Genomic DNA, 20,545 nt, shown 5'->3' with positions numbered 1-20,545 from the left:
ATACATATCTTTACATGTATCTGATTGTATTAATTTATAAATTTGTTTTTAATGTGACCATATGTACTTTGGGCAAAAGAAGCCATAATTTTCGCAATTTATTTTCTAAGTAGTTACCCTTTTATGAATATGTGGGAATTTAGAAATTTTTTTTTAATGTTTTGACAATAATAAAGAAGGAAAGTACTCTTACAAGTATAAAATCACTTATAAAAAACAATTTTTTCCTTTTAGGTATTATTTAAAAAATAACATGGAAACAGAGACCTTATGTTCAGATGAAGATGCTCAAGAACTAGTTAAGGAAAGCCAGCTATCCATGCTGCAGCTCAGTACCATTGAGCTGGCCACTCAGCTGTCAATGAGGGACTTCGATTTGTTTCGTAATATTGAGCCTACTGAATACATTGATGACCTTTTTAAGTTAGATTCCAAAACAGGAAATACTCACTTGAAAGAGTTTGAGGACATTGTAAACCAAGAGACATTCTGGGTTGCCTCAGAAGTTTTAACCGAATCGAATCAGCTTAAACGAATGAAGATTATTAAACATTTTATTAAAATCGCACTTCATTGTCGAGAATGTAAGAACTTTAATTCCATGTTTGCAATAATAAGGTAAGTTTGTACAGATATATGTACAATTTTGTCATGATATTAAGCGTGAAGCTGGTTTTCTGCTTAGGTATTAATGGCTAGGAGAGAAAAGGTTAATGGGTTTGTACTTGTAAAAACTAATATATATGTTTTCCATTTTTGTGATTCTGGCTTTTTGTCTTTGTTCCATCTTTCTGTTACTTAAACATTTTTTGGGGGGGTTGTGTGGGTGATTGTTTCCCATTTTTCCTCCTTTCTTTCCCTTTGCATAGTGCTGCCCAATAGTTGGTCTTTATTTATCATCAGACTTCTATACTCTGCATCTTGCAGTACCTCATCTTATGGTACACATAAACTAATTGCTAAAATTCTGTAGCACACCAGAAATAATTTTTTTTCCTGATCTGACAAAAAAATAGGTATGATTTTGATACATTCGCATGGATGGCTATTGTTATGTTTGCTGTTGTCATTTTTTAATTTGATAATATAAGGGAAAAGAAGTCTGTGCCTCTGACTAAATAGTCAGGTATTGCATGTTTTAAAAATTGTGGCACACCAATTGAAAATCGCTGGTCTAGCTAAACATTTGTCAGTTTTGTCATTTCAAAAAAACAGTTCTTAGTTTCATTGATCTTTTTTATTGTTTTTCTGGTCTGTGTTTTATTTTTTTCTGTTCAGTATTTATTTCCTTCTTTATCCTAACTTTGGGCTAAGTTTCTTCTTTTTACAGTTCTTTGATACATAAAGTTAGGTAGTTTATTTGAGATCTTTGTTTTTTGTAATATGGATATTTATCACTATAAACTTCCATTTTGGAACTGTTTTTGCAGCATCCCATAGCTTTTGTTATGTTGTATATCTATTTTCCTTTGTTTAGAGATTTTTTAAATTTCCCTTTTGTTTTCTTCTTCGACACATTGGTAGTTCAGGGGTGTGTTGTTCAATTTCCACTTATTTGTAGATTTTCAAGTTCTCCTCTTGTTAATTCCTAGTTTCACACCATTGTGGTTGGAAAAGATACTAAGTATGATTTCAATCTTAACTTGACTAAGCTTTGTTTTGTGGCTTATCTTAAGATCTATCCTGGAGAATGTTCTGTGCATGCTTGAGAAGAATATGTATTCTACTGATGTTGGATGGAATGTAATGGATATAAGGTCAATGTTTCCTTACTAGTTTTCTGTCTATATGATCTATTCATTGCTGAAAGTGGGATATTAAAGTCCCCCACTATTGTTGTATTGTTGTCTATTTCTTCTTTTTTTTTTTTAATATATTTTATTGATTTTTTTACAGAGAGGAAGGGAGAGAGATAGAGAGTTAGAAACATCGATCAGCTGCCTCCTGCACAGATGGCGGTGCCCGCAACCAAGGTACATGCCCTTGACCGGAATCGAACCTGGGACCTTTCAGTCCGCAGGCTGACGTTCTATCCACTGAGCCAAACCGGTTTCGGCATGTTGTCTATTTCTTCTTTCAGATCTGTTAGTGTTTGTTGAATATATTTTGGCACTCCAGTTTTGGGTGCTCATATATTTACGATTATTATGTCTTCATGAGGAGTTGACCCTTTTATCATTATGTAATGTAAATGACCTTTTGTCTCATGTTAATGTTTTTGGCTTAAAGTCTATTTTGTCTGACATAAATATAGCTAGCCCAGCTCTCTTTTGGTTTCTACTTATCTGGAATCTATTTTTCCATCCCCTTCACTTTGAGCCTCTGTGTGTCCTTTAAGTTGAAGTGACTCTTTTGTAAGCAACATATAGTTGGATCTTGTTTTTTTATCTATCCAACCTTTTGATTAGAAAATTCAGTCCATTTACATTTAGTGTAATTATTGATATATAAGGACTTACTACTTCCATTTTATATCTCATTTATTTATTTTCTGGCTGTTTTGTAATTCTTTTGTTCCTTCCTCACTCTTTTGCTGTGTTTTGTTGTAAATTGGTGATTTTTCATTGTGGTGTTCTTGGGACACATCATAGAAGGCAGGGTTCTTTTTTTTTTTTTTTAATATGTTTTTATTGATTTTAGAGAAAGAGGAAGGGGGGAGAGAGAGAGAGAACCATCGATGTGAGAGAGAAACATCTATCAGTTGCCTTCCGAACATACCCCGGCTGGGGATTATACTGGTGACCTTTTGGTGCACAGGGCAATGCTCAACCAACTGTGCCACACAAGCCAGGGGCCCGAAGGCAGGGTTTTTTGGTAAAGACAATAATGCTGGTAAAACTAGAAAGCAGCAGGAAAAGAAGACAACCAAATATGAGATGGATTGACTCCATAAAAGAAGCCAGAGGCATGAGAGTACATACAGGAGTTGAACAGGGCTGTTGAGGACAGGATATTGTGGACATCACTCATTCATAGATTTCCACAGGAGTTAGAGTGGACTTAATGGCACATAACATACACATGCTCTGATTCCCTTTTCTTTATCTTTTGTGAGTCTACTATCGGTTTTTGCTTTGTGGTTGCCATGAAACTTACATAAAACAATTTATAACAGTCTATTTGATGCTAATAGCTTCAATCACGTATAAAACTCTACCCTTTAACTTCCCCCATTTTATGTTTTTAATGTCACATTTACCTTTTTATATTGTGTATTATATAGTAGCTATAGTTATTTTTGATACTCTTGTCCTTTAACCTTTATACTCTAGTTGAGTGGTTTACACACCTCAAATTACAATACTGAGATTTTGCAGAATTTTATTACCTTTGTCAAAGTGTTGTATAGTTTCATGTGATTTCACATTACTACTAGTTACCATTTCATTTCAATTTGAAGAACCCTTTTCAGCATTTCTTGTAAGGCAATTCTAGTGCTGATAAATTCTCTCAGCTTTTGTTTTTCTGGAAAGTGCTTTATTTCTCTAGTATAGTTTTGCCAGATTATTCTTGGTTGGTAGTTTTTTTGTTTGTTTTTTACAGCACTTCGAATGTATCATCCCATTCTCTCCTGGCCTATATGATCTCTGCTAAGAATTTTGCCATTCTTTTTTCTCTTACTGCCTTTAGAATTATCTCTCTTTCTTTGATTTTTGGCAGTTTTATTATAATGTGTTTTGAAGAAAGTTGTTTTGGATTGAAATAATAGAGTGATCTCACTTTCTGAACTTGGATATTCAGGTCTCTTCTCTGGTTTGGGAAGTTTTCTGCCATATTTCTTTAAATAGACTTTCTGCCTCCTTCTCCCTCCTAGAACTCCAATGGTTTGGATATTGATTTTTTTGATGGTTGTCTTTAGATCATGTAGGCTTTCTTTACTCTTTCTTTTTTTTTTCTTCCTTAAACTGGGTTATTTCAAACTTCCTATCCTCTGTCTCACTGATTCTTCTTTCTATTTGGTCTTGGTCTACCCTGGTGCCAATGCTCTGTATTACATTTTTCATTTCATTGAATTTTTCAGCTTTAGATATTCGTTTGGTTCCTTTTTTGCTTTCTATATTTTGAGTATGTATTATTTTCCTAATTTCATTGAATTGTCTTGTGTGTATTTTTGTAGCTCATTTGAGTTTCCTTAAAACAACTATTTTGAATTCTTTACCAGGTAAATCATAGATCTCCAAGTTCTGGGTTTAGTTATTGGAAGATTATTGTGAACTTTTGGTGAAATAATATTTTCTTGATTATTGGAGTTTTGCATTTTCATTTTGTTTTGTTTGTTTGTTTTTGCATTTGAGAAAGCAGTCACCTCCTTTAGTTTTTTATTGTCTTCAAGATGGGAAAAAAAAAAAGGAAAAAAACCCTTTCATCAACCTTGCTGTAGATTTTATTGTTGTTGTTAATCCTCGCCCAAGGATATTTTTCCATTGATTTTTAGGGAGAGTGGAAGAGAGAGGGAAAGACAGAGAGAAATATTGATGTGAGCAACATCAATTGGTTGCCTCCTGCATGAGCCTCAACCAGGGTCCGGGCCAGGGAGGAGCTTGCAACCAAGGTACGTGCCCTTTACTGGAATTGAACTGGGACCCTTTGGTCCTCAGGCCAACACTCTCTACACTGAGCCAAACTGGCTAGGGCCGTGGTCGGCAAACTGCGGTTCGCGAGCCACATGCGGCTCTTTGGCCCCTTGAGTGTGGCTCTTCCACAAAATACCACGGCCTGGGCGAGTATTTTGAAAAAGTGGCATTAGAAGTTTAAGTTTAAAAAATTTGGCTCTCAAAAGAAATTTCAATCGTTGTACTGTTGATATTTGGCTCTGTTGACTAATGAGTTTGCCGACCACTGGGCTAGGGCAACCTTCCTATAGATTTTGAGGCTTTCCCAGGTGTTGTATGGACACACCTGCTCTATGCTTCTTGCTTTCTCTTGTGGCAGAATTTTGAAGCTTGTGTGTCTTCTCTCAATCCTATAACACATCATGTCAGTTGCTGGTAGCTTCTCTTTTGTTTTCTTGAAGGTGGCCGTTTGTGGTTTCTCCTTTGCCTGCAGACACTGCGTATGCTGCCTCTACCAGAGCTTGGTCTCAGGACCTTACACGGGGAGCCAGCAGTAGACCCGGGGGAGGTATGGGTTTGGTACAGGGTGCACTGCAGGTACCCATGGGAGGGATCTGTGGGTGAGGTGTTCCCTTTGTCTCCTGGGTGGGCTTCCTATTGTAGTCCAGAAGCAGTCAGCAGGAACTGCATCCCTTTAACACCCTCCAGGAATTTCATATTCCACACACCTGATCTGTACCTTCCCCTCAGTCATGGAGCTTTCACTTTAATGCTCTCGATTCTGTGAGAGAGAAATGAGTGTCCTTGGCAGTCTCCCACATAGCTAATGAAACGAAGCATTCACTCATTGGCTTTCCCTTTACCCCATGGGAGAAGAAACCGTGGGCCATCTAGTTTAGCCCTGATAGTGCAGGGTGGAATGATGCCAGTAAAGTCAAATTGTTCTTTTTACCTACTTTAGTGCATCCAAACTTTTTGTTTTGTTTTGTTTTGTGCCAACCAAATGTTGGAAATTCTCCTCTGGAAACCTGGACTTCCACAAGGCTCTCTTGTCTGTGGGTGACTGCCCAAGTCTGTGTTTTGCAGGTGTTCTCAGACCACAGCTGAGAGGGGCTAGAACACTCCCAATCTCCTGTAGAACACTCCCAAACCTGTGCCAAAGTTTAGCTACCTATTATCCGATACACCTGTGAGTGAGGCTCCTCCTCCCAGATCCCTTGGAGTATGGTGCTGGGTCCCTCAACTCCATCAGAGGCACTTTTGTTCATGGATATATGCCACATTTTTGTTGTTGGGGTGGGAGAATAAAATGAGGGACATCTTATGCTGCCATGATGCTGACATCACTCTATCCAGTCATCTCTTGGTTGAAGTTTGTAGGAATTATATTTTCTGAGCATATTGAAGCACCTTTCTGTTGCCTTTGAACTTCAGTTTTCAGTTTGTCTGGCTTTAAAATTCTTTTCTCACATGTTATTTCTTGGAAACTTCATAGACATTGGCTCCACAACTAGCATTTTACTATATAGCTGTTTAAGTTTCTGAGATTACTTCCCAAATTCTTTCTGTATCTCTTAAGTCATTTACCTTTTCATCTTTTTACTTCTGTCCTAGGTTCTCTGGAACTGTGGTGTCTATTCAATCTGTAGATTCAATTCTTTTGTTTCTGGAATGTTTCTTCAAATTGTACCTTTGAATATTTTATTTTCAGTTCCATTATTTTTGTTTCCTTCTTCAAGGATACCAGATTTTAGAGCTCCTTTGTCTTCCATATCTATTGTCTTTCATCCTTTTCAACTATACATTTCAATTTATTGCTTTTATTAATTCTTTTTTCCATGTCACTTGCATGTTTTTTAGCAGTGTCATTTTTTGTTTATATAGGTTCCAATGTGGCCTTCATTTCTCTGTTTATTTTTTCTTCCATTTTTTTTTGAACTTTATGTTTTTTATCAACTTCTCTGACCATCTTTTTTCTAAGCTCTTATATCACTGCATTAAGCTCTTTACTTACTTTATTAATTCATTTGAAATCATGGCTAGGTTGTTAATTACTTCCAAATTTTTATTTAATTGTTGGCAACATTGTTCTGCTTTGTTTTTTAAAATATTTGTTTTTCCTTGTGGCAGCTTATTATAGATCCTGTGTTCATTACTTCTTTGTAAATAACATGAGTTTTCTTATACCAACTATTTGCAGGAGGTTCATGTGGGAGAGGAGCCAGGGTAGTATTACAGGCTAGCAGGAATTGAACTTGCATGTGAATAGTTTTACCTTTTACTTCTTTTCAGCAAATGAAGATTGGCACCTTTGGGCTGCTTACAACTCAGAGTTTCTCCCTTCTATTCTATCTCACTGTTAAATTGCTTCTCACCACGATGTCCTATTGCTGTGTCTACTGTTATCATCTTACTTTCCCTGACACTCCCTCGTGATAAAGAACAGAGTCTAGCCTCTGCCTAATTCTGTCAGCCTATGGTCTGTGTTGTGTTGTATCAAATAAGAGATTGCTGCTTTTGCCTTCAGGGTGATTACATGCTTTAGAGAACTGTGCTTTACCAGCTTTCATTGAGATCTTCAGCTGTGGACATCATTTTTTCAGTATTCCACATACTTCTAATTTGACCTTGACTATTCTTTGTCATCCTTTCTAATGGGTTTAGGAGTTACAGATATCTATTTGTTTCAGTGGAGATGAAATTTGCATTGTTATTCATTTTTTGTAGTTGTTTGGAATGATTTCTAAGAAGCAAAGGGAATAAAGATATCGTCACACCTTAAAATAACACAAAAAAATACTTTGAATAAAAGGGTGTGATTAAAGTCAGGTGGCTTAGAATAAAAGTGGGATTGCTAGTGAGAAGATTGAGACACTATTTATGTGCTATTCATGTGACAGCCTACCAATGGGATATTAGTATAGAAGTAAAATGATAGGGAAGAGTTGAAGGCTAATGGGCATGAATTTTTTTTCAAGTTAGGGCTGAGTGTGTTTAAAATCCTGTAGAACGGAGACATTGAATATATGGAAGTCCGGGGGGAACGGAGTAGAACCTAGGGATATGGAAGTAATGCAGTCAGGGACATTAGTGTACAAAATCACAGAGAAGGAAGATTGCCTCAGCCCCAGAATTACCTCACTTATATAACAGTTCTGCTCAGCATTACTTAAATCACTCACAAATAGATAATATCTCCATAAAGTTATTTCTAAGTAAAACAAACGATAATATTGTGATACTTGGTTTATTTTAAAGTTAAATGTGTGTTTTATGGAATTATTATTTGTCTATTAGCATGTAAACTATAAAGACTATAGGTAAGTAATGTAGTTTCTCTGAAAGAGGATTTCCTTGTTTTATGATCAAGTAATCCTTTTTATTTATTTATTTTATGGTTCTCTCTATTTATTTCAACACATTGAAATATGGCCCTGCTTGTTTTAGATTTATTAGAGAAACTTGCTGTATGCACTTTACCTACCTGAGTCCTCTCTCTTACCCAAATCTCTTTTTAATGTTTTTATTCTCATCCTTGGCAGTGGCTTGAACCTGGCATCTGTAGCACGACTCAAAGGTACTTGGGAAAAGTTACCAAGCAAGTATGAGAAACACCTGCAAGATCTGCAAGACCTTTTTGATCCATCTAGAAACATGGCCAAGTATAGAAATATTCTTAGTAGTCAAAGCATGCAACCTCCAATTATTCCACTCTTCCCCGTTGTCAAGAAAGATATGACATTTCTACATGAAGGTATTTGAAAGTTATTTGAAAATTAGCATGTTTAACTTCAGCTAATTCTAGAGAATTGTGACTTATTATATTGAACTAGAGGCCCGGTGCATGAAATTCATGCACGGGGATGCGGGGGGGGGGGGTCCCTCAGCCCTGTCTTGGTCTGCAAAGACGCCAGCATCCCTCACCCCGGCCTCTAGCTAGAGGTTCCTCCCCTCCTTCTGCACAGCCTCTGGGAAGATGCTTGTCCTGGGGCCTCCTCAAGGCCCTGGCCCATGACACCCTGCAGTTCGGGTACTCAGGGGCTTGGGCTTTCAGGTCTGGCTTCCTCACCTGGCATGGTGAGCATCAGCTGCCATGGGAGCCTTGCCTTAGGAGTCACCCCCTTGGACCATACTACTTGCGAGTGTGTGTGGGGGGTGGGGGAATGGCCTCGGTGGCAGTGATTTGATGTCTGTAACATGCCCGCTGACACCCACCACCGCGGCGCAACACTGGTCCCATCTGGACTGCTGGCAGGGGGCTTCCAGTCTGCGACTGGGTCTGATGGGCTGCGACTGGGGGCTGCAGGTGGAGGACCCCGGCACCCATAGGGCTGTCAGCATCAAGAACTGGAAAGATCCATTTTTCTGGTTCCTCCCCTGCCACGTGGATGCTGAGCTCCGGGCCCCACAGGCCCATTCACTCCTGCCGCAAGGCCGGCCGGGGCGGGGACATGGGCTCGCTGCCCCAGAGGCCCCTTCTGTGCCGCAGCACAGCCATGGCGCAGACGCTGAGCTCGCGCCACCGCTGGCGAAGCGAGCTCAGCGTACCACCGGCCCCACTGGCGACATGAGCTCAGCGTCTGGCCAGCCCCATTCGGCCGCCGCTCAGCGGCGCGGGAGCCGATCGCCTCCAGCCAGCCCCATTCGGCCCCCGCGCTGCTGTTACTCCGTCCCCGCCACCTGCCTTTTGCCTGCGCCGCTTAGCGGCATGGGGGCTAATTGCAACCAGCCAGAGGCAAAGGGCGGGCGGTGGGGACACTCCGTCCCTGCTGCCCACCCTTTGCCTCCCGCTGGCCCAATCGGCCTCCCCGGCCACCCCGAGTCCCGCCTCCCGCCGGCCCAATCGGCCACCCCGGCCACCCCGAGTCCAGCCCCCCGTGCCTCCCGCCGGCCCAATCGTGGGCATAGTGGAGTGTTGGTAATTTGCATATTACCCTTTTATTATGTAGTATACTAGTGGCCCAGTGCACGAATTCGTGCACCTTGAAAGGAACTGTGGGCCGTGAGGCTGCAGTAGGCACATGAGTGGGTCTCAGCCCATCCTCCATGCTCCCACCTGGCCCCTCCCACCACAGCCTTGGTCCCCTGTCTGCTGGCAGCTCCGCTCCAGCCACCGCCATCACACGAGCTGATCAGCGGGGCCAGCCTTGCTCGCATCATGCTTTATTCTGTATATTTTCTTCCAACCTGTTGTCCAATTAATTAATTCTCTTTTTAGCTATGTCTAATTTACTATTAAATTTATCAGTGAGTTCCTAATTCCAATTACTCTGTGTGGTTTTCCAGTTTTCCAGTTTACATTTGTTTATTTTTTCATCTTCTTGATCTCTGCCAGAGTTCTCAGTGTTGTTGTTTTTATATCTTTGCACATATTCAATATAGTTATTTTTAAGTCTATCACTATTAACTCCATAATCTGGATCCTTTGTGGGTCCTTTTCTGTGTTTTTTTTTTCTTTGCATTTTAATTATGTTGTTTTTCTCCTGATGGCCCTGGTTATTTTTGACCAAATAAATGTTGTGTATTAAAAAAGGACAGAAATAATCTGGTTTCAGATGATGTTTCATTCCTCCAGAGAGAATTGATACCTTGCTTCTGCCAAGCAGCTAGGGGGTCTAGCATTCCAAAATTACTTCATTTTCACATTTTGAAGTAGACATTGAACTTTTACTTCAGTCTACATTCAGTTCATTCTTAGTCCCCAACATTTAGCCCTTCAGGATCTCAACCCAAAGCATTGGAGGCTTACCTGGACTTGTTATTTCCTCCAACCTCAAAAGACAGAGTGGCACTCCTCAGTTTTGCAGCTCAGCATCCACCTTTTCTGAAATCAGCAGATGTCCCTAGAGTCTAGTACTGGGAAATGCTAAACCTGCCCCAGATCTTCATTCTTTCAGATCTTCACTGCCTGGATATCTTTTTTTTTTTTTTTTTTAATATATTTTATTGATTTTTTACAGAGAGGAAGGAAGAGGAATAGAGAGTTAGAAACATTGATGAGAGAGAAACAACGATGAGCTGCCTCCTGCACACTCCCTACTGGGATGTGCCTGCAACCAAGGTACATGCCCTTGACCGGAATCGAACCTGGGACCCTTGAGTCTGCAGGCCGACACTCTATCCACTGAGCCAAACCGATTAGGGCCTAGATATCTTTTGATGCCTTAAAACATTTATTTATTTTCAGCTTTTGTCCAAATTTTCTATTATTTCTCAGCAAAAGTTGTTCAGATTACCTAATTTTACTGCCCCCCCCCCCTTCATTATCACTCCTTTTTCATAAGATCTTTTTTTTTTTAAATATATTTTATTGATTTTTTACAGAGAGGAAGAGAGAGGGATAGAGAGTTAGAAACATCAATCAGCTGCCTCTTGCACACCCCCTACTGGGGATGTGCCTGCAACCAAGGTACATGCCCTTGACTGGAATCGAACCTGGGACCCTTAAGTCCGCAGGCCGACGCTCTACCCACTGAGCCAAACCGGTTTCGGCTTCATAAGATCTTTTGATGCTTTGACATGCTCCCTCAAAATACGTTTAGGTGACTTGAAAGCACTTTTGGAGATTATTTTGTTTCCAACTCATGTTGAAACCCTGAATAATGCGTATGTCCAATGTATAGCTTCTGTATACTATGAGACAGGGGGCCACCATGTGTTCTAGACCTATATGGTTCTCAAACTTGTCTTCTCGGACTTGGAGTTCCACAGTGGCACCTCAAGGGCTGCCATGGGAGATAAGTGGGATTATGGTGACTGTTAAAGACAGGTGTGGGCCCTAGCCAGTTTGGCTCAGTAGATAGAGCGTTAGCTTGCAGACTAAAGGGTCCCAGGTTCGATTCCGGTCAAGGGCACATGCCCGGGTTGCAGACTCAATCCCCAGTGTGGGGGAAGGGGGTGCAGGAGGCAGCCGATCGATGGTTCCTCTCATCATTGATATTTCTGTCTCTCTCTTCCTCTTCTTTCCTCTCTGAAATCAATAAAAATATATGTAAAAATAAGAAAAGACAGGTGTGGAAAAAAACAACAACACTGCTATAGACAGATTGCTCTTTGAACATACTTTTTGCCTTGTGGTTTGCACTGGGCAGGCCAACAAGTGAGCTTTTAGTCTGGTCTTCTACCTACACTCTTCAAAGAAAAGTAAACCATTTTGAAAGTTATGTGAATTATTCTCAACTAACTACTTAACAGTACAGAAACAAAAATTATGAAGCTTATGAATGAGCAAATTTGTATTAAATGATTAAAGTCAATGATTGTAAATTCAAGTTCTGGGAGAGGCAAAATGAATGCAGACTAAAAAGTGTTTATCCTTGTGAGTCAGCCACCTCTGAATTTTAACTAATTATTGCCATTTGGGAAAACAGACCTACTATTATTTAATTTCTCATCTAACCCTTTCCCTTTTTATCTTCAAGAGAAGTCAGAAATTCTTGTTTTCATGGGATATCTTCTACTTCTTAAATGTTAGCAACTCATTTAACAATTTGTCAAGTATTGTAAACCAGAGAAAACTCACTGGGTTAATTAAGCCCAACGCTCATTCTTTGTGACCTCTGGTTAAAAAGTTTTCATTGCCCAAAAGAGAAAATGCAGGAACCTGCCTGAGCGTGGGCTGAGTAACTGGAGAGTTAGATTTGAGTAGCTGCTTATTTTACTGGTTTGCCTATAACATAATGAAATTGGTTTTAGAAGCTATGCTGTTTGTCACTTTCCAATATTCATAATTGTTACCCCCCCTAAAAATACAATTCCTCCCTATAGCTCATTCCCTGGGAGCAGGGTTGAACCATCTATGGTTTATCAATTTTTAAAAATACTGGTAAGAGTGACCGTTTGAGAAAGGAAGTTATTTATACCCCCAAGAATAATAAATTGGCTTCTGCTACCTTTATGTAGATAACTTAATTTTGAAAATTAAAAACTTTTACTTTTATTCCATAGGAAATGACTCCAAAGTAGATGGTTTAGTAAATTTTGAGAAGCTAAGAATGATTGCCAAGGAAATCCGTCAAGTTGTTAGGATGACTTCTGTTAATATGGACCCAGCTATGATGTTCCGACAGAGGTATGGTAGTGAAGTGTGTAAAGTGTTACAGAGTGGCATCAGGAGTGATATATTTAAAATAATAATAGTCATTTTTTGACCATTTACCATTGTTATATGCTGTACAAAGTGCTTTACACAATCTCAAAGTAATCATTTATCACAGTAACCTTTAAAGGTAGGTAATATTGACCTTCCTTTTACATATGAAGAAACTGAAGTTAAGAGAGTTAGGTAATAATGCTTAGGATTACATAATTTTTTGAGATTTGAACCCTAGTTCTGCATTACTTTTTAAAGCACATGGAAGTTCTGTATTGTTATTGTTACTTAAAATATTAGCTAACTTAATTATAAGTTGCTGATCTTTACTGAAGTTACCGCAGAGGACAAATGCTTTCATCTGATTTCTAACCTAATTTGTAAAATATTAATGTGCATATGTCTTTTATTTTTACTGAATATTTTTTAGTTCTAGTTCCATCTAAGTCATACTTTATTCTTCTAAAATACATTCTTTTTCTCAAGTCATGGTACTCCTGTTTATTTATGTGTAAGTTCTTTAAACAATTTAGAAAGTGCAGACTTAAAATGTTCCTTTAATAAAAATGGAAAATATTATTTTATTAGTAGTAGTCTGTATTAAACTGATCTTCTAAAAATGCCTTGTAAAACTGATTTTTAATGTAACAACAAAGACTTCCTCAATTTCTATGGAACTTAAACATAAAGTATGTTGTTAAGCTGTTCGCAGTAATTTTTATAATTTTCATAATAAATGGTAGAGCTTTAATTTTTGGCCTGATTTTCCCCTGGGCCTATGTGTATAGCTTCAATACATAAAGAGCTTTAGAAAGGAAATTTTTACAGAGGCAGACACAATTCCTTTGACTTAATAAATACAGTTTAATAAGAAAACAAAAGTATTTGGTTCTTTAAAAATCAGAAATGGAATTTTTATAACCAAACAGAATTAGTGTGTGTCAGGATTGGTTTTTTGGTTTTATTTTATTTAAATTACTGTTCAGGGGCCTATGTTTTTGTAAGTAGTTGCTCTGATGGTTGGTTGCTCTAGTTAAGAGATTCTCAAGCTATGGAGGAAGGGTGTCAGATCTCCCCTGCCAATCACTACCTGTAATGAGAGATGTGATTGCTCAGCAGTGTGTAAGCGGAAAACAGTAAGAACCAGGGACCAAAGCAAATCTAGAGGAGGGTTTGTTTACTTCATTGTTTGTTTTTATAAGTTTTGTTGTTGTTGTAGCATGTCCCTGTACAGTGGCCCCTCCACTGCATGTTGTCTTACATGGCCCTTCATTTATTCTCATACATGTTAGCACTCTGGCTCCTGAAGACATAGTGAATCTGCAACTCTGCCAGACCAGTTAATAATATACTAAGTACAGCTATGCTTCAGAAATGAACAAAGAATGAAAAATATGAAGAAATTAATAAAGTCAGCTATTTTCTTGGGAATAGCCTGAGCTAAGAAGAATATAGTATAGAAGAAAGTAAAACATTTATAATTAGATTGCACTGAACTTTTCCCGAGTCAGTTTTGTCATCCAATACTAAAATGTACTATTTTTCTTAAGCAAATATTTGTCCATTTTGGTGGTGCATATTACATAATGTGGACAAAGTAACCCCTTTATTTTAACAGTAATCAATTTACTGGCTGAAAAACAATCTTGGACTGCCCACACTAGAACTCACTCAGTGCACTAAGGCCAGTGGGGGATTGAGAGGGGTACAAAAATATGAATAAATAAATAAGAATAAAAATTTAAAAACCGCCTTTATTCAATCCAATCTTACCTTATAATAGACAAATATGCAAATTGACCGCACCTTTGCTACGCCAAGCCACGCCCACCAACCAAGCCACACCCACCAGGAAACCGTTGCAGGGACGTTGGGGTGTGGCGGAGCCCAAGGCCGGGAAAGCCTCGGGCGGAGGCTTTCCCGGCCTTGGGCACCAGCGGGGAGCCTGCACGGATCACAGGAAACCACTGGGGGTCGGCTCCTGCGATCCTTAGCAGGGATGTTGGGTGCGGCCGAGCCCAAGGCCACCGCCTGGGGCCAAGCCCCGACCCTGAAAGAAGGCAGAAGGCGGTGGCCACAGCCAAGGCCTGGGTCCCCGGTGCCGGCAGAAAACTGGTGCAGGCAGCCAGGTGAATGAAGGTCTATTGCATGAATCTTCGTGCAAACGGGCTACTAGTTGTATTATAAGGATATACAATATGATAAAAATTTTGATACATTTTTACTTTTTAGGTTGAATTTCCTGGTTCAAATTTCTTATAAAATTTGAATGTTGGTGAACTTGTCAGAGAAATTTCTGCACTTAAAAGTGAAATTATATTTACAAGTTCTATTCCACAATTTAAGATTTTCTCCCCTAAATACCTAGATTTTACAATTTTAGTAAATAAATGTTTTTCCTTAAGCTTCTTATTAACATAAGCCTCTAGATCAGTGGTTCTCAACCTTTCTAATGCCGCGACCCTTTAATACAGTTCCTCATGTTGTGGTGACCCCCAACCATAAAATTATTTTCGTTGCTACTTCAGAACTGTAATTTTGCTACTGTTAATGAATCGTAATGTAAATATCTGTTTTCCGATGGTCTTAGGCGACCCTGCTAGCGGTTCTCAACCTGTGGGTCGTGACCCACAGGTTGAGAACCGCTGCTGTAGAGCCTAAGACCATCGGAAAACACAGATATTTACATTACGATTCATAACAGTAGCAAAATTACAGTTCTGAAGTAGCAACGAAAATAATTTTATGGTTGGGGGTCACCACAACATGAGGAACTGTATTAAAGGGTCGCGGCATTAGAAAGGTTGAGAACCACTGCTCTAGATGAATTAGGTTAAAAATATAATTGTTCTAAAATCATATTTTAAAAATATTATAGGGGTTTTTGGCTTTCAATACCTATCATAATTCATTTTATTCCTCTGCATTCCATTGAAGACATTGACTGTTAAGCTACCATTTTTCCTAGTAAAATTTTTCTGTCCTATTCTGTCTTCAGAGTTTTTCTGGTCTCAACTGTTGTCTTTTTTCTGTGCTTCCTATTCACACACATGCTTCAATGTTTGTGGCTCTTGCTTACAGGAAGAAGAGGTGGCGGAGTCTGGGGTAAGTGTAGAGATGAATGCAACTGGAATGAAGGTTGTGCGACTCTTACCATATACTGCATCCTCTTCATTAATGCACGCACATAAAGTAGCATGCGTTCTATTAACCCTGTCAACCTACATTCCTGACAAATGCCTTTTGCTAACTAGGTGAAAGTAGTGATAGAGCTAGCTTTTATTTTCTTTACTTTTTTATTATTGACGTTCCAAAAGTCCCTTTCTTTTGTTAATGGTGATGATGATGATAGGAAATATTTGTTGTGTGCTTACTATGTGCCATACATTGTTCTAAGCACGTTATATGAATTATTTAATTATTCAGACCACGCTATGAGATGAATACTGTTATTCCCATGGTACAGACAGAGAAGTTAAAGTTGTCCAAAATCTTAAAACTCACTAGTGGTGGATCCAAACCTAGGTAATCTGGTTCCAGAGTCCACACCATTTTCTTTTTTTCAAATGTCATGTTTTATAAAAATAAATATGTAAGTATAAAAATGGATAAGAGATTTTGTTACAAAGGTTAAGTTTTGACATCAATTTTCCAAAAAGAGACAGTCCTTATCCTAACTATACTATAAAATTGAGTTAGTAAATAATTGAAATCGAAGATGACTTTAATTCTTCAGATCTTCTAGTACCATGAAACTTACAGCATTGATTGAATTTTACTTTAAATTTCTCCTACTTTTAAAGATTCCCTTATCTCTCTTAAAACTGCAATAGAATCAGAAACTGCCACCTTTTGTTCAAGTAAGTTCAGATCTCTGCTTATATGTAGCTAGATACCTATTTAGAATGGAATTTTTAGGACCTAATAAAACATCTATGTAGTCCTTTCATTTTTTGATGAAGAAAGAGATGGTGACCCTAACTGGTTTGGCTCAGCTGATAGAGCGTCTGCCTGCGGACTGAAGGGTCCCAGGTTCAATTCCGGTCAAGGGTACATGCCTGGGTTGCGGGCTCGATCCCCAGTAGGGGACATGCAGGAGGCAGCCAATCAATGATTTTCTCTCGTCATTGATGTTTTTTGTCTCTCTTTCCCTCTCCCTTCCTCTCTGAAATCAATAAAGATATATATTTTAAAAAAAAAGAAAAGAAAGAGAGATGGTGTTTGTGGATGAAAGGATTGCATAAGAAAAATTTAATTACCTTTAGATTGTAATGAATCATGAAGTTAGATGTTTTTATTACATGTTAGAAGGATTTTTGATGAGCCACTTACTACTTAAGTCCTGTCTTGTTTATGGTCTTGTTTTCTGTTGAAGTTTTGTAAACTTTAATTTTCTTCTGCCTTTTCCTCCCTTCTTTGTGTGTTGCTCATGTGTTTTCTTCTGTATTATACATTTATGCATTGGTCTTTTCTGGTTCTTCTCACTGATAATAGATATTGAATTCTGGCATTACTATTATGAAGAGGAGGAGTTGGTCAGTATATCATAGTGGGAATTTGGGGTGTTTGAATGCTTTATGCACCACATTCACTGATGATTCAGCTTTACTATATGATGCTAGCAGACACTAGGTATTTACACCTTTGCATCAGAACATTTTCTGTTTTGGAAGTAGAAGACATTTTGTTGTCAATTTATCACATTGTTTTCATTTATTAGAAATGTTGTATATATGTTTGATTTTTTTTGTGTGTGTGTGTATGTCAATGTCAACTAAGATAAAAGTATTAAATATTTATGTTAAAATGTGCTTCTAAATTATGGGGCTTGATTTAACTGCATTTCTTTGAATCTAAGACATTAGTTGTTGGACACGTAATTATTTTAGGTACCACTAAACTTATACTTGATAAAAGAGCTCTTATATAAACTTAAGTATGTATTTTTATCACATAACAGTCTTTTATATTCATGAAAAGGAAAATATAAGCAAATTAAATTGGTTAGGTCTTTCTAAAACTTCTTCATATTAAGAATATGCATCTTCTAAATCACTTTTAGAGTTATTAGTTTCTGGATTTTTTCCCCCAAACAATATTGCCATCAAATGTGTTGGTAATGCAACATTTTTTTAAACAAGTCATAAAAGAGGTAAAAGCTTCTGGCGCTGTGCTCTTAAGCTGGCTTTGCAAATACTTACAGCTAGCCTCCTTTTAATGCCTGCTTTGGGAATGTTGTTGAACTTGTCAGATTCACCACCTCCTTAAAATCATTTGGTTCCTGGGTTAATAGAGTAATTCACTAATGTCATTGTATTTTCTTCCAAACCATTCTGCAAGTTTTTAAGTTTTCTGCAAGTGTAATTGGTCACAACTATGTCACAGTTTCTGCCTGACCAATAGCAATTGAAAGTTGCCATCGAAATGTCAGACACACCCTATTTCAAAGATCTTAAAATTGTGAAAGAAAATATATATAACACTTTTACAACTTTGTTTCACTTAATTACAATGAAAACACTAGTATTTTAGTATCTGTTTTAAACTTGTTATATGAATGCTGAAGAACAAATTATTGTAAGCTTGTGGTCTACGTATTCAGAATGTTTTTGTGTAAATATTAGGCTAATTTAGAAAACCCATAGATACCTTTGTTATTTTGGAATGGCAACTGCCTTTAAATTCAAATTCATCATAAAACCTCAGGTTGGCTTGCCTTGTTAGGACAAATAGCATTGTGTTTCAAGTTTTCCTCTGGTTTTAGATATAGTCATTGTACAAAGGCATTGGTTGAAGAGAGTAGAATTGGGTGGAACTAAAGCTAGTTTGAATTGTGATTATTTCTGCCCAGCTTGCAGTTCCATCACATCAGACCCCCAGTCCTAGACCCACATATTGCCTAGCCATATCATATGTGAGTGGAAGTATTGAGTAGTTTTTACTTGCATTTCTGACTATATTGAATTGAGTATAAATCATATTATTTTTCTTATTGGTTATCTCTGAAGTTTGGCCAAAATCTGGGTACTTGTAAAATTGGTCAGCATGCTGAGAGTGGGCCTGCTGCAGACTGGTACAGTGATAGCCATAACATGTCCAAAGCAGCACGGGCAAGCAAAGCTGCTCTAGAACTTGCATGCTGAAGAACCCTGCTGCAGAGATCTGGCTGAGGATGGACTTGTCCTGACTCTAGCTCTTACCATATATTCAGAGTAGGGGTGAGCACCAGGATCAGAGGATGCTTTTACTCTTCACATAGGCACAAATACAAATCTGATTAAATTCATTGCTAAGGGAAGAATTATTCTTTTGAATTCTGCACTTTGCCAAATCTTAAAACTTAGAAGATTGCCCTATATGCCATATTACTTCACATTAATGCTCTTCATCTTTTAACTCATTTACATCAGCATGCAATAAATAGTATTAACAGAACAAAATTATTTTCATCTTCAGCCTGCCATGTTTAATTCTCATCTTTACAGCCCCTTGTTGTGGTCTCCATATACTTACAGGTCATTGAGTCAAGGCAGCACAAACTCAAACATGCTAGATGTTCAGGGGGGTGCTCACAAAAAAAGAGCACGCCGTAGCTCTCTGCTTAATGCTAAGAAGCTATACGAGGACGCCCAGATGGCAAGGAAGGTGAAGCAGTATCTTTCCAGTCTGGATGTGGAGACAGATGAGGAGAAGTTCCAAATGATGTCATTGCAGTTGGAGCCTGCATATGGTACCTGTGAGTACAAGTTTTCTCTTATGTGGCACTAAATAGCACAATAAAATAAAAATTTACTTCTCTAGAGTTGTGCTGAAGTACCAAGAAAATTAACTTTCACTCACAAAAGATTACTGGCATAAGCCAAGCATCATGTTATCCTGTTAATCAGAATTTCATCCATTCATGATTACCTTATGGAAGAGATAGAGGGGTGAGTAGTTCATCTTTTAAAAGAATTATAAAGTATTCTTGTAAAAACTGGAACATTATACTGAAGCCCTCTGTTTCAGAACATTGTTACCTTCATCCCTAAATTCAGAGTAAAAATAAATGAAATGTTTACCTTTTTAAAAATGTCATGGATAGGATTTACCAAATAGAAGATGCAATAAATTTAATTAAAACACTGTTAGAGATCATAGGTATATCATAGGTGTGAGTAAGTAAGGTAAAACAAGAAAAATCAGACACGTTCTGATGTTGTTAATATATAAAATATATAATGGGCAAAAGAGAGCCTATTCTCAAAATAGAACATTTTTTTTCAAGTACAAAACAAAATGAATGTGTGTGTGGGTCAAGGAAATCATGAGTTGTAAAAACAGAAATCAGAGATGATACAATATACTGTATTTGTTGTAAACAAAATAAAGATAATGTTAAATTATAAGTGAACTAGAGGCCTCGTGCACAAAATCATGTGTGGGTACAGCCCTGCCCCCCGCCGCCACCCACCCCAGTTCCTCTACAGAAGCAGTTCTCAACCTGTGGGTCACGACCCACAGGTTGAGAACCGCTAGCAGGGTCGCCTAAGACCATCGGAAAACAGATATTTACATTACGATTCATTAACAGTAGCAAAATTACAGTTATGAAGTAACAACGAAAATAATTTTATGGTTGGGGGTCACCACAACATGAGGAACTGTATTAAAGGGTCGTGGCATTAGAAAGGTTGAGAACCACTGATCTATACTAATAAAAGGGTAATATGCTAATTAGACTGGGAGACCTTCCAGATGTCCATCCAGACAAAGCCATGGTGGCAGGGCCGAGGCAGAGGCGGTTAGGGGCAATCAGGCCAGGAGGGGAGGGCAGTTAGGGGTGATCAGGCCAGCGGGGGGACAGTTGGGGGTGAGCAAGCTGGCAGGGGGGGCCAGTTTTGGGTGAGCATGCCGGCGG

At 38.5% G+C, this 20,545-nt stretch overlaps 1 protein-coding gene across 5 annotated transcripts in view; it reads left to right on the top strand.

The window, feature by feature from the left end:
• Positions 1-20,545, top strand: part of RAPGEF6 (Rap guanine nucleotide exchange factor 6) — a 181,531-nt gene that overhangs the window by 134,715 nt on the left and 26,271 nt on the right. For 3 of the 5 annotated variants that reach the window (XM_079773202.1, XM_079773200.1, XM_079773198.1), the window contains exons 19-23: positions 235-618; positions 8,096-8,307; positions 12,501-12,624; positions 15,727-15,750; positions 19,161-19,381. In XM_079773202.1, coding sequence (XP_079629328.1) covers positions 235-618; positions 8,096-8,307; positions 12,501-12,624; positions 15,727-15,750; positions 19,161-19,381 — 965 coding nt within the window. The remainder of the gene's footprint in view (positions 1-234; positions 619-8,095; positions 8,308-12,500; positions 12,625-15,726; positions 15,751-19,160; positions 19,382-20,545) is intronic. The other 2 variants (XM_079773199.1, XM_079773201.1) reach the window with 1 other exon arrangement.

The sequence above is a fragment of the Cnephaeus nilssonii genome (genome assembly GCF_951640355.1).
Source record: "Cnephaeus nilssonii genome assembly, chromosome: 5".
Taxonomy (NCBI): domain Eukaryota; kingdom Metazoa; phylum Chordata; class Mammalia; order Chiroptera; family Vespertilionidae; genus Cnephaeus; species Cnephaeus nilssonii.
The sequence above is the reverse complement of the archived record's forward strand: the minus strand, read 5'-3'. Positions and strand labels throughout refer to the sequence as shown.